The sequence below is a fragment of the Lycorma delicatula genome, chromosome 4 (genome assembly GCF_047948215.1).
Source record: "Lycorma delicatula isolate Av1 chromosome 4, ASM4794821v1, whole genome shotgun sequence".
Taxonomy (NCBI): domain Eukaryota; kingdom Metazoa; phylum Arthropoda; class Insecta; order Hemiptera; family Fulgoridae; genus Lycorma; species Lycorma delicatula.
Genome location: NC_134458.1, coordinates 81,197,053 through 81,221,644, shown reverse-complemented (window position 1 = coordinate 81,221,644; position 24,592 = coordinate 81,197,053). Strand labels below are relative to the sequence as shown.

Genomic DNA, 24,592 nt, shown 5'->3' with positions numbered 1-24,592 from the left:
TTATATTTAATAAATTTGGTTTGTTAAAATGTTATAGTTTCACATAATCTATAATAAATTTATATTTAATATAATTAGATCTGTGTTTATATTTATTCATACCAATCGTGCTGATCTTACTAGATATACATAATGTAATTACTCGTAATTTACAAACTATGTTGTATGATTATAAAAGCATGCTATAAAATTATGCTTTTTCAATTTAATATATTTTAGAAGCAGTATCTTTCAGTATTTTATGTTGTGTAAATAATCTATAAATAAATAATCTACCAGAAAAAGTAATAAATCAATTAATACTACAAAAACTATTTACTTTTTTATTTACTTCGGTTACTGTGGTTTTGAAGCTTAACTTTAAAAAAATCTATCATGAAATTTTTTTTAAATTTTATCCTTACAATGTTTCTGTTTTTTTCTGAAAAAAAATAGATTTGAATCAGTTTTTATGCTTATGTGGGCTTTAATTTAAAAATACAGTAATTGAAAATAAGTTTTCAGTTAGTTTTAGTTAATTTTATTAAGTTCTAATTTAATTTATTTACATATGCTGGAGTAATCAAAAAGCATAAAGGATATCTTCAGTAGTTTTATTTTTCAAACACAAAACATGTATTTGTTTAAATATTTGTAGGCAAGAATAATAGCCAAAAGAATATAACAGAATAAATTTTTCAAAAAACTGGGTAGTTTGACTTCCTTTTACTATATTGGATAAAACTTATAAATCAAGCTGTTGGAAAAACTTTCTAGGTGCACCCATCAAAAACACAATTTTTACATGATATATGTATGACTGGTGAAACTTTTTAATGAACAAATTCTTCAGCAGATTTTTTTCCTCTATTTATGGCATATATTTATGTAAAAGAAGATATAATTAAAGATAAATTTTAAGTAAAAATACTATTTTTCCCAGCTATCAAAATCAAATTTGAAAAAATAATTTGCCTAATGACATATTAATTTGTACAAAGAGGCGTGGTATAGGATTTTGGTCCCTGAGGCAAGCTCCACTTTACTACACACTTTAAGAGAGTTATCTTACTTAGTTTTCACTAAAATTAGAATAGTCTTTCACTTTTCTTTCATTAATCTTACACGTTTCATTAAACTGTCTCTTAAATACTGACTATAAAAGTATAACTGCAATAAGACTATTAACTCATTTGAAAATAACAAAAAGAAATCTTATAAGTTGAAAAGGATATTTAATTGTTTCTATACAGCCATATTTTAATTTCTGAAATCTTTCTTATGATAAAACAAGAGACTAATTTTTATTGATTTTAGTTTTGACAAACTCCATTCTTAGTAGACATTATAGACACAAATGCCATACAAATTCATAATGCTTTAGATAAATGTAGTACAGGATTAAATCTAACTGTAAAAAACGTAAGCAATAGTTGAGTTTAAATGCTTGTAAACTGATTTTAAAATCTCTTGTAAAAATTTCCTCAATCGATTGATCTCTATGATTATGTATTCTGAGAATTCATCAAATGTTCATATAAGATTCAGAAAAAACTTTTGTAATTCTGCACATGATATGTCAACCAAACATTATGACTGAATAACAGATATTACTGTTTGCACAAAAAAAAAGAAATAGTAATAAACTGAAAGAAAAGTAATAATTGCAGGTGAAAAATGAATAATAAAAATTAAGTACATCTATCATATTTTGAAAATGAATTTTACTTAAATGACTTTTATCCATTGACAAAAAGGCCTTTCAGACCTATTTTACATTTTTGATACTAGCCCAAAGTATCTTCATTGTTTGTAGTATAATAATAAGTAATGTCATTTGTTCCAGTTTCCTATTAAACAGGGCACTGATGAATTTGTGATTAAAAGTGTTGTGTGATTTGTATTTTTTTCTTTAAACATGTTTTTAGCATGTTTGTAAAAATAACTTTTTTCCAGTTTATAGAATTTGTAACTTTTTATTTAACATTATTATTAATTTATTTAGAGAAGAATTTAGAGAAGCTTGAGGAAGAGGAGGTAAAGAAGATTTTTGAGGAGGACATCGCAAGAGGTCTGAGTAAAAAAGATAAGGTAGAAAATGTAGAAGAAGAATGGGAGAATGTTAAAAAGGAAATTCTTAAATCAGCAGAAGCAAACTTAGGCGGAATAAAGAGAACTGGTAGAAAACCTTGGGTTTCAGACGATATATTGCAGCTGATGGATGAACGTAGAAAATATAAGAATGCTAGTGATGAAGAAAGTAAAAGGAACTATCGGAAATTAAGAAATGCTATAAACAGGAAGTGCAAACTGGCGAAAGAAGAGTGGATTAAAGAAAAGTGTTCAGAAGTGGAAAGAGAAATGAACATTGGTAAAATAGACGGAGCATACAGGAAAGTTAAGGAAAATTTTGGGGTACATAAATTAAAATCTAATAATGTGTTAAACAAAAGATGGTACACCAATATATAATACGAAAGGTAAAGTCGATAGATGGGTGGAATATATTGAAGAGTTATACGGAGGAAATGAATTAGAAAATGGTGTTATAGAGGAAGAAGAGGAAGTTGAGGAGGATGAAATGGGGGAAACAATACTGAGATCTGAATTTAAGAGAGCATTAAAAGATTTAAATGGCAGAAAGGCTCCTGGAATAGACGGAATACCTGTAGAATTACTGCGCAGTGCAGGTGAGGAAGCGATTGATAGACTATACAAACTGGTGTGTAATATTTATGAAAAAGGGGAATTTCGGTCAGACTTCAAAAAAAGTGTTATAGTAATGATACCAAAGAAATCAGGGGCAGATAAATGTGAAGAATACAAACAATTAGTTTAACTAGTCATGCATCAAAAATCTTAACTAGAATTCTATACAGAAGAATTGAGAGGAGTGTGGAAGAAGTGTTAGGAGAAGACCAATTTGGTTTCAGGAAAAGTATAGGGACAAGGGAAGCAATTTTAGGCCTCAGATTAATAGTAGAAGGAAGATTAAAGAAAAACAAACCAACATACTTGGCATTTATAGACCTAGAAAAGGCATTTGATAACGTAGACTGGAATAAAATGTTCAGCATTTTAAAAAAATTAGGGTTCAAATACAGAGATAGAAGAACAATTGCTAACATGTACAGGAACCAAACAGCAACAGTAATAATTGAAGAACATAAGAAAGAAGCCGTAATAAGAAAGGGAGTCTGACAAGGATGTTCCCTATCTCCGTTACTTTTTAATCTTTACATGGAACTAGCAGTTAATGATGTTAAAGAACAATTTAGATTCGGAGTAACAGTACAAGGTGAAAAGATAAAGATGCTACGATTTGCTGATGATATAGTAATTCTAGCCGAGAGTAAAAAGGATTTAGAAGAAACAATGAACAGCATAGATGAAGTCCTACGCAAGAACTATCGCATGAAAATAAACAAGAACAAAACAAAAGTAGTGAAATGTAGTAGAAATAACAAAGATGGACCACTGAATGTGAAAATAGGAGAAAAGATTATGGAGGTAGAAGAATTTTGTTATTTGGGAAGTAGAATTACTAAAGATGGACGAAGCAGGAGCGATATAAAATGCCGAATAGCACAAGCTAAACGAGCCTTCAGTAAGAAATATAATTTGTTTACATCAAAAATTAATTTAAATGTCAGGAAAAGATTTTTGAAAGTGTATGTTTGGAGTGTCGCTTTATATGGAAGTGAAACTTGGACAATCGGAGTATCTGAGAAGAAAAGATTAGAAGCTTTTGGAATGTGGTGCTATAGGAGAATGTTAAAAATCAGATGGGTGGATAAAGTGACAAATGAAGAGGTATTGCGGCAAATAGATGAAGAAAGAAGCATTTGGAAAAATATAGTTAAAAGAAGAGACAGACTTATAGGCCACATACTAAGTCATCCTGGAATAGTCGCTTTAATATTGGAAGGACAGGTAGAAGGGAAAAATTGTGTAGGCAGGCCACGTTTGGAATATGTAAAACAAATTGTTAGGGATGTAGGATGTAGAGGGTATACTGAAATGAAACGACTAGCACTAGATAGGGAATCTTGGAGAGCTGCATCAAACCAGTCAAATGACTGAAGACAAAAAAAAAAGAAGAAATTAATTTATTTATTTTCTTTTGAAGTTTTAGGGGCATCGAGTACTGTAGTCATTAACCCCTTTCCACATCAAAAGGAAAAAAAAAGAAAAATTTCTTTCCCCTCCCTGTTAAAAATTCTAGCTACATACAAGTAGTAAGCAGACTAGTCTTGTCATATCAGATCATCCATAAATAAACTTGTTAAGGGATGTTAAAAGCCTCAAAAGAAACACAACATGACAAGGGTGTAAAGGGCCCTTGCCACTTAGAAACACTTAAAACTAACATATTAAAAACACTAACAACACAACATTTCTAGCAAAATGGTTTCATAATGTATGAAAATGAATAAAAACATTAACTCAGTAATTGAGTCGGAAGCACATAAGAATTAACTTCTTAAAATCTATCGCTTAGGTTTACCCTTAGGCCATTCTTTCTTTCTTCTTTTTTCCATTTTCCTGAAGGCCTCAATGTTAAACTCTAAGGTGTTGAAGGCCTTGAAGATGGATTCTTCTGATCCATTGCAATAGATCACAGAGGATCTCCTGCAGCCAGCATCAGATGATACTGGCTCTGTTGGTATGGTCAGCAGTGCATCAGAGTTGAGACTCGATGCACTCCCTGCCAAAGCATGTGGGGCAGCTTTAATGCTCACCCTTTTAAGTAAAGGCCTCTGTACCTTCATTGCTCCATTGTCAGTCATTCAGAATCTTGTTTTTCTAAAATCTTTACTTCTGGTTTCTCAGATCCCTGATTGGGGAATTTTTCGACTTGTACTTTAGCTTCAGTCTTCTTGATTTTTGTTTCACTCTCTTTGGTCTTTTGACTGTTTGAAAAGGTTCATTCCTCAGTTGTGTAACAATCTTTTCTGTAGAGACATCCGCTTCTTTCATCATCGGCTTTGGTTAGTTTCTCTAATCAGTTGACTTTTCAATTTGTGATCAATGATATATCTGATCATGCTTGCTGATGCTAGTGACAGTTTAGAAATTATGTCTTTTGGTTTAAAAGAAGCTGTAGGAGCTGGAACTACCTGAGCGTAGAATGTTAGCTTTGGTAATCTACTGAGTACAATTTTTCTGGCTTCGAAGTAGCTGACCTTTTGATTAATCTTTACCTCCTCCTTATAGATTGAAAATTTTCATGATCTAGCAGAATCATGTCATTGGCAGTTAACCCAAACTGGCGGATCCTTGCACAGGTCATTCAGATGTAATGAATCACCACAACGACAGATCTGTTTCCTAGTGCATCTCATTGCTCTATGTCCAAATTTCTGACATCCAAAACACAACAATGGAGTCGAGATGAAAAAACAGACATCCAGTCTATGAAAGCAAGCCTTAATTTTCTCAGGCTACTTAGTTTTTTTACATGTTAAAATATGCAATACAGTGGGTACAACTTCTCTGTTACTTTGGTTGCTCAAACATTGATATGCAACAACTCCTTGCTCTTGAAGCTCCTCAACGATCTCTTCTTCTGTGCAGTTTAGAAGGTCCCTACAAACAAGGTCCCTTCTTCTTTGGAGGAATTTAGTGTATCATGCAGTACAACATCAACATCGACAAGTCCTATTTTTGTAGTTTTCAGTAACTGTGATGACTGTAGGGCATTGACGGTCTCCACAAACAAGCAGTCTTCCTAGTCTCTTTTACTGGTCCTCCTGCAGCTTCTGTGATCCCATGCACAATCACAAAAGGACTAATACCTTTAATACCCTTACTTATAGGGTAATCCCTTTTTTTTTACAGGTGGAGGAATACCATTTTCATACAAAGTGTCAGGCTCACTTACAGGTTCCGCAAGATGTTATTAAGTGCATATGTGTGCATGTGCCCTACTGACTAAACCTCAACCCCTGTTCTCCTCACATTCCTAGTACTGCTCTTGTAGCATTTCATCAGGAAGGGGAGTCACATGCTATCAGGCACAGAAGAGTGGATTACCCCCAGCCTCATTACACCCAGGCAACCCTCACATGCACGGGAAGCCCCCTAGGTGCTCAGCTGAGAACCTGCCTGCCCCCACACCCTCCAGCGCCAAGCATGAATCCGAGCCTGGGCCTCCTCCCACGATCTGAAAATTTCTATCACAGTTCTTGTATAGATGGCCACCGCCTTCCAGTATTCCTTCTTTTCTAGCATAATATCCTGGAGATCTTCCGGCTGGAACATATTGTCCCTTCCAATGATGTTTAATAACTCCCTTCTCGCTGTTACATACCTCATGCAGAAGAAAATCACATGACACAGAGTCTCCTCTACTTTGCAGATTGGGTAATTCTCCAAGCTAACTGTGCCAAACCCATACCCATAGGGCAATCCCTGCCAAAGACCGAAGTGACTGACTCATGCTGAGCGATACAAAACTTCAGTAGAACTAAACTCACAGCAGCCCACTCTCAGCCTGGCTCCATAACTGAGAAGAGGGATGAGCACTTCGCCCAGCATCAGCAAAACAGATCATGGTTGTGCTTCCCCCCCTGCTGGAAAGCTCAGGACTATCAATCCCGTACTCCATAAGGAATTCCTCAGCAAACAACTGCCTCGTTGGCCAAAATAAACAAAGGCACCAAAGTACCGAGTTGTTGCCCGCCCCAGGCGTGTGTGTAGATGTTATTGCACAGGATTGGATTCAATCCTGGGCATTATTATTATTATTATAATTATTATCATTATCATTATTTTTATTATTGTTATTATTATTATTACTAGTGATGCATTTTTATATATTTTTTTCCAGTTTCCTTTGGTTAGAAGTTTTAAAGACCATTTCCCAGAAGATGTAAAATTATCTGTATCTGATCGAAGAGTTTTAAATAGATTAGACCGTACACATGAAGAACGCTCAATTTTAGATAGAGCAAATGATATCTTACGAAGTCCAAAAAACAGGTAAAAAATAGTTTATTGCAGATGTACTTGCAACAGCTCACAAGCCAACAAAGTCAAATTTATCAGAAACACTAAAAAACTTTGCAAATTTGACTAATATCTTTAAATTATTTAATTTTGCATTTTTATATAACATATTACCTGTATTTTCCATCTCGCATGGTAATTTTTAAATTTTACCTAATACTGAAAAAACTGTGTGACATACGATATCTCACATCAACAAATGATGGTGTTACGAGGTATTTCAAGTCTTACACAGTACATCAGTTTCAACTGTCACAATGTATATTTCTTACTGACACGATTCTATATTTATTAATGAGATAATTATATACCTTTGCTAAGTATTACACAAAAATACTTACTTTCAGCATATTTCTAAATTTCTTTTTGCCATAATTTTACATTCAGAAAACCAGTAACATTTTACATGGTGGGTTCGAAGATTGTAAATGGTGAAATTGTGACAATTTCAGTTTTGTTTTATAAAATGTAGCACTGGCTTGTCATAAAGGAGAGACTTTTACTGCCTGCAGATCCATATACAGAGCATTCAATTTACCTTTTTGTGCTAATAACTTGTCTGTATCTTAATCTTGATGTGCCCTTTCTTTTTTCTTAACATGCTGAGCCCATTCTTTCCCAGATAAATTCACTTCATGCTGGTTGCATATATCGTACTTATCTTTTATCATTTCACAGGGAAAAATTTTTTTCATAAAAGATTTCTGAAAAACATTTCTAGAGACAATTTACATCTTTTTCTTGGCAGAATTTTGAAATACATATTGTACAAATGCTGTAAACAACTGCTTGTTCCAAATATAACTTGGATGACTCTCTTCAATAATGGTGGGCAGGAAGTTTAAAAAGTCATTTAATATTTTCTTTTCAAGGGACGGTACATTTTTCTTTTCATTTGATTTGATTTGAAAGAATTAATCACTATACCATGTTCACTAGCCTTAATCCAACTATATATACTAAATTCACCTATTACTTAATTTTGACAAAAACGTTTTCTTGCAAACATTTATTATTTCTGAAGAAGTTGGTAGTTGATAATGCAATGTACCTTGCCTTCATGAAATGTCATCTTTAGTGTAGTTTTGGAAGCACTCTTCTGACATTATTTACAATTAACATTTTTCTTTGGTTGCAGTCCATGTCATTCCAAAATTGACCGCATATTTTCTTTATTCCTCCTTCTGTTATTTGCTACAGTCTCTTTTATCTGATTTTTTTACAAAATACAGAATCGCATATCTTTCCTAATGTATGCTCTTTTCTTGAAGTATCATAGGATGGATTCTTAAATTCTTTTGGTCTTGAATAACCATATCCATCTTTTGAACTGTTTGTAAATAAAACACTATCTTGGACAAGATTTAAATTGTGGTAAATAAACAAAAAATTTATCACCAATTAAAAGTGAGGTTACAGTGTTAAAACTGCTAATGAATCGATTCACTGCACTTGTTTTTCTAAAATGTTTATAAATTATTTGGGTAAATAAGTTTATTAATAAAAAAATGTAGTTTACCTTTACAATTAATAAACTTTTCAAAACTTATTACTTCTTAAAAACAAATCCCAGTAACACAAAAACACTGAAGCTCAATCAGCTGACAACAAAATATATGAAGAATGATGATACGAGAAATTGCTCCCACCCTGTATTCTGTGTTCACTACCGTCTGAAAGTATACAACATATCGTTGGGTAGGAGGTATTGCTCTCAAAACATATCACCATTCTGATACAAGGTATTATGATTATTTCAAAAAGAGTATTAAAAATTAATCTGAGGGTTACGAGATATTTCCAGATCGATGCACAAAAACAATTTTGTGCCGAAAGCATATATAATAAGCATAGTGAAAAAATGTGGTTTACAAGGTATTGCAAGTACACCAGCATCATACTGATTATTAATCTTATGGTAAATTAGCTATACCCGTAACTTCCATGATGTTATCTCAAAGTAAAAAATGTTTATAATCGAATATTAATTAATAATTTGTTGCAACTTAATAAATATATATATATATATATATATATATATATATATATATATATATATATATATATATATATATATACACACACACACACACACACACACATACACATGATAAATATAAGCTATGAGTTTGTAATAAATTGGTTTTTTCATGGAAAACTCTGGAATATGATATTGAACAAATTTTGATGGATTAAACAGCTATTGATTTTCAATATTTCAAACTCTATTTAGAAACTTATTCACAAAATCAGCATTATATAAAAAGAACTGTCCAAGAAATTAAAATTTATCATTAAAATCTGCAAGAACTTTTTTTTGCATTTTGCACTGATAAATTCCACGGCTTTCATTTTACACAACTGCCCAAAAAGGAGTGTAATATGTTTAGGGTGTATGTACAAACATACATTGTGTGATGTTCCACCATAGCAACTCAACGGCTGAACCGATTTAAATACATGACCCTGCGTTGGAATCCTTACGTTACCGGGAGTGCCATAGGCTATATAAATATTAAGTTTTATATAAATATAAAACTTTTTAATATGTTTTAAAAGGTTTTTGTGAGTCGTCTTTTAATAACTTGCTTCTCAACGCTTCATTCTGAACGATTCGGAAACCTTATATCTAATACATGTGATGTCTTATTACTGTTTTTATTACACGACTGCCCAAAAAGGAGTGTAATGTATTTAGGGTGTATGTATGTATGTTCCACCGTAGCAGCTCAAAATACTATATACAAAACTGTCACCCACATGCTCTTTAATTACCCTATTTTAGTAATTATCCTATATTAAAGAGAATGTTTTTTTTTGGCAGTCATGTTTTTTAATATTTATCTCTTGTTCTCACATTGGTCCATGCAATATATTGATAGAACACAGCTAGAAAAGTGATAAAACGTTCATTTTCATCTGCAGCTAGTAGCACAGCTAGGCTATTTGGTACACAGCGCAAAACTCAGATTTGTCACGTCTCCATAATGCCATACCCCCATATCCAAGCATTTAATAATACTCAGATTTAATTAATGATCTCATAAAACCTTTTAACACCTAGTGACTTGGTCTTTACTATTTTAAATACAACGAGTAGCTTTTTTTAACAATGAATACGCAACATTTAATAATACAGCAACAATATTAAGGGTAACAGTAGTTTGGATATTTTGTTATATATTAAACTTGACTATCATATACCACACACTAGAACTGCACTTCATGCAATCATACAATGGTATTATTGTTATCAGGATCGATACTGTAGTTCACCAATAATAAAATTATAAGAACAAATATGAATTTTTATTAATCAAAATACACATTTTGATTTAAAAATTCTTTAATATCATTTTTAACCTCTTAAGTAATATAAAATTTACTAAATACATCATCTATTATATATACAGTACCATCCCCATCTCGGCTTCACTCGTGCTTTATGGTTACTTGCATTTCGCCTCACGGTCAGGGGAATTTTAGCAGGTCAGGCTCACTTCGCTCACCCTTCCTGTTTTGCCAGGAGGCTCTGCCCCTGGACCCCCTGCATTCATTAAACTCAGAATTGTGAGAATAATAATGATAAATAAAAATTAAAACCTTTTAGATTTATAGAAAATATCAGTGTATTGTGATTTCTTCAGAGCAGTGGTTTGATCAGTACAGAATCCAAAACTTTGAGTGATCTGAAAAATGTGTGTTTCAAAATAGTTGGCCTCCATCTTAAAAATATTAGTTATAGCTGGTTACCCGTATTTTGCGTAGTTCTTAGTGTTATCTGACAAACACCACTTGGAGGTGACCATACTTCATTTCTATTTTTTTTTAATCATATGTTTTTTAGTCAAGTAAGCGGAAGCAGGTGCAGCCAGTCGCATTGCGCATAGAATTACAATGGAAATAGCTGTGTTGGTTGAACCCTTATGCCTTACACAGTCAGACCCCTTAAAAATTGAGATTAAAAAAAATTGAAAATGATTTTTAGAAGTTTGTCTGAAGAGTTTACACCTTTTACCACATGTTCTATTCCCTTTAATCTTTTTTTTTTTTTAAATCTAATGGTATCCTCAAATATTATAAATTTTACATAATAATGCATAAAATTAGTTCATTGTGCTTTTCCTTTAAAGCATAGTAACAGCTATCAATTCCTGTTTGTCTCAGTACTCTATCAAATTGAAATGGCAGAATTACATGAAAAAAAATTTTCTATTAGCACCTGCAATGCATTTATTTATCTAAAGTTTTCTGCTACTTTTCCATATGCTGCATTTACCTTTCCTGTAATTATTTTTTGCTTCATTTCATCTCTCCTTTAAACAGACTTCCTTTAATAATTTTCATTGTTTAATAAATTTTAATTTCTAAACTAATTAATTTTATTTCTTATATGTCAATATTCTGCTTTCATCATTGTTTGCATTTTTATTCTTTCTTCGTTTATCCACAAACTGGAATCAATTTCTTTGTTACTGGTTGTACCCATTCTTTATTACTGGTTTTCTACCTAATGTCTTCTTTCCTGCCTCAATTATTTTCCTTTTAACTTTTGTATTCATTTTCAACTTAATCTTGCAGTGTGATAACTTCTGGGCTTCTTCATATTTTATTTATTAATAGTTCGAATTATACATTTTTAATAATTGGTCAGATTAATTCAGTGCATCATTCTTTTTTAGCCTATCTGTATACTGCTTTATTCTTATATTTTTTTTAATTTCTTAAACATCACTTTACATTTCATCATTGCTAAATTGTGGGCAGAATCAATGTTTGCTATTAGTTTCATGCTGGTGAAGTCTTTTATAAATAACAATTTTAGTTAATGTCATGGATACATCAGAAGCATTGTTTAATTACAGTTAGGCATTAAACAAACATGATGCTGATAATCCAAAATATATTTTATAAAGCAACAAATTAGTGAATTATGACATCCAATTTTTTGTTTTATTATTTATCTCATTATTCTAATTTTTATTTTTTGTTAGTCATATCAGAAGTACATTTTATATTAAGATTTTTAGCAAGAGCAGCAGACCAGACACTATCTAATAGTCATTTCAGCCACTAGTATGGTTCTTAAGCATCTTCCTGTCAGGAAACAGAGTCCCTGAATAATCTAAAGGGATACCAGAAAAGCCAAGCCTTTTCTAGCACCAGAATTTTAAAAGATAAAGTAAATCCTGCAACTTGTTCTAACCCATTCTTATGTTTTGCTTCCCGCAGGGTAATACTCACTTCACAATACCACTTTAACTACAGAATACAATGAGAACTCAAGTATTAAAACCACCCTCAATATAGTCCACACTTAATTGTCACTGAACTATAATTTGTTGACCCACAAGAATTTTTTTGAGGAAAGTAATTTATCTCTAATGAGGAGGCCATTGATGCAAGAATGGGAAAAAGTCCAATCAGAAAACCTCTTTTGGGATCAAGAACATTCCTTAACACTGGAGTAAGTTCATTGTGGCGCAAGTGATTACATTAAGAAATAATAATCTTAATGTACTCAATAAAATTTTTCTATGAAATTTCTGTTTTTATTTAAATCCCCTCATAATATATACTTCTGGACTGTAATAATCATTTATATTTACTACATAGTAGTTTTCATTGAATTTATTTCATTAAAAATAGCTTAGTATAGAAATTTAGCATGTTTACCATAATTAACTTTCATTGTTATTTAAATCAATATTACTTATTTCAGATTAGACATGCAAAGAAAACTGGCATATTCTGGACTGGGGAGATCACGAAAATTACGAGCACATAGAAGACAGCTTTCTGATCCAAAAATCCATCTCGACATTCATCCAATCAAAGAGGACACAGGAATTGAAAATGAATACCAAAGGGTATGTGACCTAATTTTAGCCATTCACTATACATTCTTAGTTCTGCCATTTCATAAATACATGATAGGTATCTCCTCTGCTGTGTCAAATATTTAATAATTAAAATGTGAGGATATTAAAATTAGATTTAATAATTGTTATGATATATACTGAAATATATTTTTTTAATAAATTGGTACATTAAAACAAACAGCTTATCTTACTTAAAAATCATTAAATTCTCCAAATCAAATCTGTAATGTTACTTTTTTCTGAGTTTCTAGCTTCAAGCAGGATATTATTTACAAAAATTTAGATTACAGGAATTAATTTAAAAATCATGAACTGTGTGATATTTTATTTAAACCTAATTATTTGAGATAAACAAAATTTAACCTTTCACTTTATCTCTTTTTCCTTATTTCCCTTTTTACTTTTTCCCTTAACCCTATTTCCTTTTTTGCATTTTCCCCATGTGTATTTATATGAGCTAAATCAGACCATAAATACAATTTTTTGAAATATCTCTATCCCCAGTGCCACCTAGCAGGTGCAAACTAACTCAGAAACATTCGTGGGCATGCGCACAACTCATCAAAGTTTCATCGCAATTGGATGAATGGTATAGGAACGCATACGGGATAAACAAATAAACAAACATTCATTTATATATATATATATATATATATAAAACATTTAATGCTCAAAACCAGTATAAGTTATGCGTTTTCATAATCAGTAAGTACATCAATTATAAAATATTATTTTAACCTACAGCAACAAATTATATGTGTTACTTTTATGGTCAGGTTACAAAAATCTGTAAAATATTAATTCTAAAACCACACTTATCTGGTTCCTTTAACTCTTGTTGGGTCCTAGGTAAATAGTAAACTCCCCATTCCTTATAAACTGATGATTCTGCAACTGCTAGAATAGCTCAATGTGTAGTACCTGGAAACTGTAGGAGTCAGTGTTTGGTAAAATTCTAACATCATAGCCAAAACAACATCTTTTACATATATATATATATATATATATATATATATATATATATATTTATTTATTTATTTATTTATTTTGATGAATTTCATCTTAAGCAATATACAGTAAAATTGTTTTTATTGTTCTTTTTTTACTTATTTTGTTTCATAGTTTCAGGAAAATGCATTTTCATAGTTTTTCTCTATATTTAGTTCCTTTCCTTTCTAGATGTTATATCTTGCTATTTGTTTAACTTATCAGATAATTAAAAGTCTTGATTTTTATCAATAAAAATTTTATTGTTTAACTATAACTATGTTAATAAACTAGATAAAGAGATGCAATACAAAAAAATAATAATCAGGAAAGGAACTGAAGATGGAGTAAAATTCTGAAAACCCATTCTTCCTAGAAAACAGAATATTAAAAAAAAGGTAAGAATCCTCTAATTACATTATTATTAAATAAATATCTTACAAAATTAGTTTATCATAGTGTTATGTGCTGAAGAGTGTAGTTGTCATTACAAAAATCTATTAGAGCAGTTAACACTCAGCTGCTGAACAGAAAAGCTGTCAATCTAGTGATTAATAATTTGTTATCATAGAAAGGTAGTAGACCTCAAGGATAATTATAAAAATTGGGTAATAGAATTCTTCAGCCCTGTGATGGTTTACAACAATAATTCTCCATTCTTTCCATTACTGAAACATAGAGTGTACATTTGAAGTATAACTACAATCTGTAGAATGAGTAGCTGTTTACAGATTGTTTCTAAGTAATTCACTCCTATTCAATGAAAAGGAGATTACAAATTATGGAGCTATATGTGCAAATGATGTTGCATAGTGTAATAGCCGTTGTGTATAAATTTAAAATATTTATACAATTCAAGTTTGAAAAGAAAAAATGTATCATAAGAATAAAATAGGTTTAATAATTGTAAAATATATTAATTACCGTTTTCTCATAATTTTTAAAAAAATGTTTATTATTTATTCTAAAACAAGAAAGTTATATTTATTCTGCTATGGTCTTTGGATGGACTAAGTTAATGTCAAATGTTTGCTGTTACTGGTGTATTCTTAAATTACACTTGCAATCATTCTATGTAAAAAATGATAAAATATATTTATTAAAAACTAGCATTAACAATAAAATTCTGATAAAGAACCGATTGTCAACAAATGACATGATCAATAAAATAATGACTCCATGACCCTAGCGAGGGGATCATTAAGTCGGCAATCTTATGTAGTAGGTTTTTAAAAAGTACATCACGATGCAATAAACCACAATGGCTGCCCATCCTCTACTGACCTACAGGTGGCGTAACCAATTTTGATACTTGGTGCCATAGCTGCAACAGCTTCGAATCATTCTACTATCCTTTTTACATAAGATTTCTTCATTACCTAACAGCCAGTGGACCTTCGTAAGATGTATTGTAGTGTTACTATTGATCATAGAACATAATTTTTTTTAAATTTTAATCACCTCAATGTTTTAAATTTAATTTGGTTTGATATGTATATATATTATATGTAGGTTATGTCAAATTCATTTGGTTCACTGAAAAACTTTGTTTAACATCCAGCCATTTTCTGCAAAAAATATGATATATATTATTCAAAATGGCAAACATAGCAAGAATTACAAAAGCGTTTGTATAAAGCTGGGAATTGTACAATAGTAGGCCTACACATAAAATGATATAACACCAAAATCAAAATGAGTGCTGGTGTTTCATTTTATTTTCAAACAGATATTCAAAAGTTATTATAAGATAACAATTACATATATACCAAATAATGAAATCAAAAATTACAGCAGAAACTAATTATTTTTAAATGTTAGAATAAAATAAAATTATTTTAATTAAAAAGGGTGAATGCCACCCACTTCGCAAAAGATATTAAAATTTCCAAGGTTAATGACATCAGAATCATCGTAAACATTACTGTTACTTTCACCATCTTTTTGTAAAGAAATAATAAATAATATAATAATAATAATTAAAAAAATAATAATAATGTTTATAATAATAAATATTTTCAATAATGTGTTCTTGTCACAAATATTCAGCTTCTGTTTCCTTAATTTTATCACAATACACCTTCCAATTTTTTTAATTCGTTTGCAACTTTATTTTTACATAGCCTTTGAACATATTTGATATCAAGACTTATATCCAACTTCTTTAGACTACATATCCTTTATCTTCTGACCAAACCATTCTGATAGGATTTCCACTGGGTTGGTCTAGTAATGAACATATCATCGCAAATCAGCTGATTTTGAAGTCAAGTGTTCTAAGGTTCAAATCATAGTATAGGCAGTTACTTTTATACAGATTTGAATACTAGATCATGAATATCAGTGTTTTTTGGTGGTTGGGTTTCAATTAACCTCACATCTCAGGAATGGTTGACCTGAGACTGTACAAGAATAAATTTCATTTACATTCATACAAATCATCCTCTGAACTAATACCTTACAATGGTTCTGGAGGCTAAACAAAAAAAAGAGGATTTAAATCCAGGTGGTATATACGTAGGCAGAGAACATCATGCCCACTTTTTTTTGTAAAAGTTCACCAAACACATAGACCATAAACTTTTTACTGTTTGCTTTTACCGATTTGTGTAACTGTAGTTTCAGCATAAAGGAAGATTGAGGAATAGAATGCTTCTGCAACCACTTTATCATATCTTCTTTTCTTTATTTGGAAACTGGTGATTTTTCTATAACGGCATTATGATAGGGTGAGTTGTTAGAAATTACCACAGAATTATCAGCAAGGTTTGGAATTAATCTCTTCTGTTCATTTTAAGTAATTTTCCGCTTTAATTTGACCTCTGTGATCGCCACTTTTTAAACGTGCTTGCCAAGTTAGTAAGGCATTTGGTATAAAACCCATTTCTCTTCTGCATTACAACTGATCTGCTGCCTTTTGAAGTAGGAACTTTCAGCCCGTCACCTGAATCACCACACCACGATTTATTTGTAATGTGAGAAGATAATATATATGATTCATCGCGGTACCCTATTGGCTTATTTTCGGTTCTAAATTATTTTATGACAGTTGGATACTGAACGCACATTAACCTTATGTCATGTCACTCAGTGAGAACCTTCCTGTTATTTTCAGTTTTTCTCCACCTGGAGCTCAGTTCTTTTATTATTTTTCTAAGACTCATCTCTTTTCCTGTATAACCAATGGCATCTTTAAGCGCTAACAACATTTTTATTGTCAGCAGTTTATGAATTCAGTGTAAAATATTTATAGTCCCTCTCAACACACACGTGTCAAAGTCATCTATCCCATTATAGGCTTTTTAAGGGATTTGTATTTTACTGAAGAAGCAAAGAAGTCTCCACCAGATTTTTGGCTAATTTTTCTAGCAACCGCTTTTTCTTTTTTCTCACTCTTTGGACTTGGAATCACAACACACACATGCAGCTGCTGTTCTGTTCTTTCTTCACATTTTTTACTGTGACTCAGGTGTTAATCTTCCTTTTCAGACTTCGGAAATTGATCACTTTCTTGTTTCATAAATTCATATACATTATTTATTATTTCCCATTTGTCAGATGTAATTATAATACTGTTGAGAGTAGGCCTAATTCTTTATAACATTTAAAAATATGCCATAACAATTCCTTTTTATGGCAAAATATTCAATAATTTATAAGGTACAAACAGCAGAATTAGAAAATATTTAAAATTAATCCATAATACCATTCAGTAGTATAAAATAATAAGTTGTATTTACAAGAAACTAATTTGCTTATGTGCGTGAAAAGTAAATTGAATGTTTTCAGTTTGGATAACGGGTACTGTACTAACTGTCATAGTTCAAGCTTCAAGATAATTCTTGATTACACTTTTAATAAAGTGTTAATAAATCTGTTATTATTAATTAGCTTCATAATAAATAAAAATATATAGTAAAATAGAAATCTATACAAAATAATTATAATTTAGTAAAATAAATTACAGGGTATTAATTCTTTAAATTCTGATTTTTTTTCGGTGATGAAAATTTCATCCAGATTTGGTGAACAAAAAATAATTTTACAAGTTTTTTTGGTTATCATCTTATTTGTTATAACCAGACCCATGTAAGTGCTCGGCCATTAGAATAATAAACAGAGAAATGAGGAAATGCATAATTAGAGGTGATGGAGGTGAAATTCATAATTTATGCATTTTTGAAAATATATGTTGGCTGCAGCCTACATTTATCCATATTATTTAGTGTGTTATGTGAGCCCAAACTAACACCAAGCCCAAAGGGAATTAAGAATGATGTCACATGATAATATGTACATAAATAGAGATATTTTAGAGAATGTTCAACAAAAGAAATTAAGGTGTTTTGGCCATTTGGTTAGTTCAAGGCTTCCAAAGTTGATTTTAAGAAGTTGAGTAAGAAAAGGGGATGCCCTAAATTCATCTGAAAGGATGAAATAAAAGAAGCAATAATATTTAGAAACCTAAAAGTGGAAAGTGGGTGTAGAAAAGTGTATACATCTGTAATACAAAATCTCACCACAAATAAGTAATTTAGGAGACCATCATCAATTGCAGAAGTGTTTATCCTATAAAAATATTGTTCTGTTAAGAAAAAGTATATATATTTATATTATTTATATGTATGAGTAAATTATAATTTTAAAAGATCAAACAGTGAGAATTATCTAAGGAAACCCATTTCTCAACTGATGAGTTTTGTTTAATTACATTAAATGTAATTAAACAGTAATTACATTAAACAGTAAAATTTTACGTTAAACTGTAAAATTAAATAGTAATTACATTACTGTTAATGTATTGTAATCAGTGGTTCAATTAACAGTGAAAAATGTATACATTCAGATATGAACTTTTACATAGTCAAGATGCCACTTATTTATTGGTGAGAGTTTTTCATTGTAATGACATCTTTGAATTTTATTTAAAATAAATTAGATTGTAGTATTTCTTTATATTTATATGTACTGATTAATTACTTTATTATTTGGTTTCAGGGATATTTAAGCTATTTACACCCATCATTGAGGCCACCCTATAAATCATATGAATATGAATCTATAGATGATTCTGGAAAAAGGTCAGATTGGGATCCATCACAGTCATATTTACAACCATTATCATCTTCATCTCCTTATCACCATGGTGTAACTACAGGTGGAGCACTTAGGGAAACTGCAATAAATAGTGTGATTGACAGTGATCACCATTATGTTTCTGACCATGGCAGGTAAGATATTTTATTAGTAGGTAATACTTTGCTGATTTATCATTATAGATAATATTAATAATTATGTTAATTTCAGAGTATTATTCTGAAAGATAAAAGTGTGATAGATTTTCCTAATGAATTGTTTAGAAATTACTTGAAAACTTACTTTACATTTCTGTTAAAATCATACACGAGAATAAGAGTAGATTATTAGATTTTTATTTCATATAAAACTGAATTTTGTCTTATATTGGTTTTATTTTATTTTAATTTTTTTGTATTAATGTTTTTATTATATAAATCAGATTAACAACTTTTTCTAATTTAATTAGTTCTTCATATTACAGTGAATTTTTAATTTGCCATGACTTAATCAATATATTAACATTTTTAGTTGTTTAAGAGTTTTATAAACTGATATGTTTTAGTAGTAAATTTGGTCCTGTCCTTTGAATTCTTTTGTTTTTAATGAATAAATGATATGGTGTCAAATTCCATGAATAAAAAAATTAAACCACATTTAAGCAGTTTAAAAAAATTAATTAAAAAGTTATTTTATATCCTTGGTGGCTTTGCCATAAAAGCTAAATGGTTGCAAATTTCTCTGAATTTTTAAAATGAATAATAGTTATTTTTCTTATTCAAATGTATATTTATAATGCAACAGTTAAATGAAAAATAACACACAATTTGATAATAGAACACTTATTTGGTGGTTGTTAGAAAAAAGTTAGTTTAAAATTAGTCTGTACTCCATTTGAGGGAAGTGCATTAGAATAATTAGTAAGGAGATTTGAGTATTAGCTGATGGGCCAGCTAGGCTATATTCACTCCATATAAGGCTAGTCATAGCAGTCTACTTTTTAATCTGTGTTCTTTTTTTTTGCATTCCTTCAATTTCAGTCTACTTTAGCAGTTCTTATGCCTTATAGTGACTGGTTTATATTAATGAATCTAAAATTTGTTAAAGCTTTACTGCAGATGTCAACAAAAATTTTATTGCTCTCCATAAAGTGCCGATTATCTTTCCTACAGTTGAAAACTACTTTTAGTTTATATCTATCTCAATTTTATTCAAATACTAAAGAAGACTAAATTAAGAAATTTGTACTGAAAAGTTTTAATTTAAATGTAATAAAACACACTGTAGTAACCCAAGCCAACAAATACATTTGGGTTTTACTTGTTAGTAAGATGCTTGCTAACATTAACAATAGTAAATGTATATAATAAATAGATAACAAGTAATCCTTGTAAATCACAATACTGAAGCACATTTCAAAGTACAAAAAATAAAATTTCTGCTTGTACTCTTCTGTGTGAGCTTCACTAGCCACCATTGTTATGTATAAATAACATAAAGAACTCTTTTATGTAGATAATGGATTGAAATCTACTTATAATTCAAATTTTATGAACTCTGGTAATAGTTTTTATTACAATAATTCTTTCTATTTTGAATGTTAATGATGAATCTGTTGTTGCTGATTTATAGTTAGTGATCAACAACAATCAGCACATGTTTACCTTATTTAAAAATAATTATTATTAAATATGGTTTATTCATATAATTTAAAATGTGGATGCCCTATGACATTTTAATTTAAAATTAAATTACCCTGTGATAATTTAATTGATATTTTAGGTATAAATAAAATAATCAGTCTTGGTTATAATGTGTAACATAAAGTAATATGAATTGTATTGCACCCATAACTAAATGCTGACAATTAATTGTCATTATCCATATGTATAAATGCATATGTTTGTTTATCATAGAATTTAATTTTTTAAATTTTGAATTTGTGTAAATTTTGAATACAGAATAAATTTTTATTTAAGTTAGGTCTTTGTCCATGCATTGGAGTTTATATAGGTGTATTGATAATTATTTTTAACTGAATAATATATGAGTGAATAACTTTTGATCTTGAACGTATGAATAATAATCACATAAATTAATAATAATAATAAAAGAATTGGTGACATTTTAAAAAAATTTTTATTAAAAAAATGAACATTTTTCATGATGCAACTTTATCTCTTAAATGTTTTTAAAAAAGAATGTCAGTTATGTTTAAATCACAAGGATAATCCATTATGTTTAATTATTTATTTAAACTTATTTTTTCTAGTAGTGATTTAAATAGCCCATACTTTTCTAGCATGCTCAGATAATTTTCATATTCATTTTGCATTAAAATCTTTTTAATTTTTTTATTATAAACAGTAAGCTTTACTTTGCGCAGTTATAGATTTAATTTAGAAGCAGCATTATTAGCGGTTTCAGTAGTACTGTAAATTGTGCAAATAATGCTAACATTATATATTATTATTACTGTAATGCTAATTAATGTAATATTGTAAATTTATGCATTATGCTCTTATGTTATTGTGGTTTGAGATATTTATATTGTATCTATTATTATTTATTAATCTGACATTAGATTTATCTAAAAAAATTTTTATTCTATTTTGGTTGTAATTTATGTAATTTTCCTATTGTTATCAGATGTTGAATTTATATTTAAAACTGTGAGATTTGTTTTAAAAATATTTTACATATTGTCTCAAAGTATTCTACATTTGCACGTGTTTACATTCTTGTTTTTTTAAATATATTCTTGTTTTCAAATTGTCAAATTATCATTGACTTCTTTAATGTTAATGATTCAATTGTCAATTTCACACAAAAACTAATTACAATATAATCATTTTTCATTTTTGTTTTGTTTAAAAGCATTTTAAATCCATGAATTTTTCATCAACTGTAGTTTTATTTGTGAATGAAGTTTCACTTTCTGTTATTTTTTTATCTTGTATATTTTCTAATTTTTATATTAAAACTCTTTTGAAGCTTAACATGTTGCTTAAAATTGTAATATTTGTTCTGTAATAGATCTTTTACATATTTCACTGTAATAATAAATATACACTGTAAAATTTATCCTATTAGTACTGAGTCTTTTCATTTTTCACTGGAGTTAAAAATTCTAAGTAGGATGTTGGAGACTTGTAAAATTGTAGTTACAAATATTTTGATAGGTCAGAATTCTTTTAACACAAAGCGCGTTGAAAAACCTTAACCTAACTCAACTTTACATTTTTAATTTCTACTGGACATTGATTAACATACAAAGATGTACTAATTATTTATTAAAAAGTAATCAGTATTCTAGTGATGCCTCTACATGTACTCACATGAGTAATAAGAATATAACATTTCCCTTCTGATGTGCTGCATTCTCTGTATTACTTTCTTTAACAGCTGACCACCACAAAAATGGATTCATTAATGCTGTCATCTTTAATAAGTTCACTGTCTTGTATTCATTGGGCATACTAGGAAACTCTTTATTGCTATTATGTAATGACCACTAGGAATATAATTTATTATGCTCTACCATACAACAATGTAGCATGCTAATGTATAATAGTGTATGGGGTTTATTGAAGAAGCCATCAGGAAACCACTTCTCACTTTCTTCAGTAAACTGGTGTGGGAGGCTTTTTATTCTATAGAATGGATATACAATTTTTGGAAATAACTGGTTCTCATTTCAGGTTGCCTAAAACCCAGTTATGGTACCCATCTTAATTAATAGATGGCTCCTACATAATTTTTAGATCTGAGTTTTACTCATTCATTGATAATAATTAAAAATAATTAATGCTATAAGGTCTGAAATTATTTCTATTATATATTAACCTACTGGTCATTGAACTTATCAATACTAATAAATTCACTTTTGTGGTGGTCAAATATTAAAGAACATATTACAGGGAGTACTGTTCTTCAGAAAGGAATATATTGTAAAAATGATTTTTTCATGAACAAATATATTTATTTCTTAACTTTATTTCCTATGAAAATCAAGTAATTAATAAAAGTTTATCTTCATATATCCATCCAGGGAAAGTATGGTCAGGAACCTTTTTTTATTAATTCAGATCTTATATGCTGTACAAGAAACTTTAATTCAGGATTAGGTTAGCAATAAATCTTTATTAACTACGCCTTAATATATATACATAGGAAACAAAATAAGCATATGTATAAATAAGTAATGGATAGTAGATGGATTTGTACTTGATCAGAATTATGCTGTTTTCTGTGTAATCGTTCCCTGAATTTTCTGATTCCCAGATATTTTTTTAAATGACTTTAAAATCACAATTTTATAGTCACTGATTTGTAATGATTAAATGAGAATATTTACTCATTGTGAATTGTACAGGTATCCCTCGTTTTACATGATCCCACTTCACATGTTTTCACTACAACAGAATTTTAGAAATAATAAATAATACATAGGAAACAAAATAAGCATATGTATAAATAAGTAAATATTAAAAATAAGTAATGGATGGTAGATGAATTTGTACTTGATCAGAATTATGCTGTTTTCTGTGTAATTGTTCCCTGAATTTTCTGATTCCCAGATATTTTTTTAAATGACTTTAAAATCACAATTTTATAGTCACTGATTTGTAATGATTAAATGAGAATATTTACTCATTGTGAATTGTACAGGTATCCCTCGTTTTACATGATCCCACTTCACATGTTTTCACTACAACAGAATTTTAGAAATAATAATAATAAGAAAAAATAAATCGAAATGAATGTTGTAAGAAGCAAAATTGCACTACTACCATGCACAACATTTAGATATTAAAGGATCCTAACAACAAAGAACATCTTGTAAAAGAACTCTGGAAACACCTTGAACACAGAAGAACCATTAAAACATTGATGATGCAATGAACAGAAGTTTTACAACATTTTAAGAAAAGGAATTTAAAGAAAAATTTGTTCTAATCAAATGATTTTATTCCTGAAAACAAACTTTTAGATTTAAGGCATTGATATCTCTCTTGAATTTAAAGACGTAGATAAAAAACAGAATGAGATGCTTTAATCCTTCACAACGGAAATTAGTAATTAACATCTCAAGATGGAATTTAGAGGAAGGTTATTCTTCTTTACTTTAGAAAAGGGTTTAGAGGAAGGATGAACTCTTTTGTTGACACTTCCAAAAATCTTTCAGTAAAAACTAACCAGATTTTTTTCAGTTTATTGGCTATAGAATTAAAATAATCAAAGAGAATAACGTTTAGAGTACTAAAGAAGTAAGACAGATATAGAGCAAAGAACTCAGATATGAGTTAAAAAAACTTTTTAAAAGAAAAATACAGAATCCTACCTTAATACAGACTGCTTTTCCAAAACCTTTGAGTAATCAGTCTATTAACTCATGGCTCTCAATGATTCGAGAATAGAGACTGAGGCTAGATTAATTTTACATCTAGAAAAAGATTTCAGAACAAATTTATTAAGTGAGGAGAACAATACAAACTTAACTTGTTTTATATTTGAATTTTAAATCACATTCTTATTGTAATCAGTTAAAATATATTCACTTTTCATGACAGAGCTTTAAACAACTTTTTTATAAAATCAGATACGTAATACGAGGGACACCTGTATTCAATGTTAATTGTGATATTGTGTGTACT

The 24,592-nt window shown here is 29.6% G+C and overlaps 1 protein-coding gene across 1 annotated transcript in view; it reads left to right on the top strand.

Moving 5' to 3' along the window:
• Positions 1 to 24,592, top strand: part of LOC142322658 (uncharacterized) — a 440,476-nt gene that overhangs the window by 380,311 nt on the left and 35,573 nt on the right. Inside the window, exons 16-18 of the mRNA XM_075361734.1 lie at positions 6,812 to 6,963; positions 12,713 to 12,860; positions 18,858 to 19,090. Of these exons, the coding sequence (XP_075217849.1) occupies positions 6,812 to 6,963; positions 12,713 to 12,860; positions 18,858 to 19,090 (533 nt within the window). The remainder of the gene's footprint in view (positions 1 to 6,811; positions 6,964 to 12,712; positions 12,861 to 18,857; positions 19,091 to 24,592) is intronic.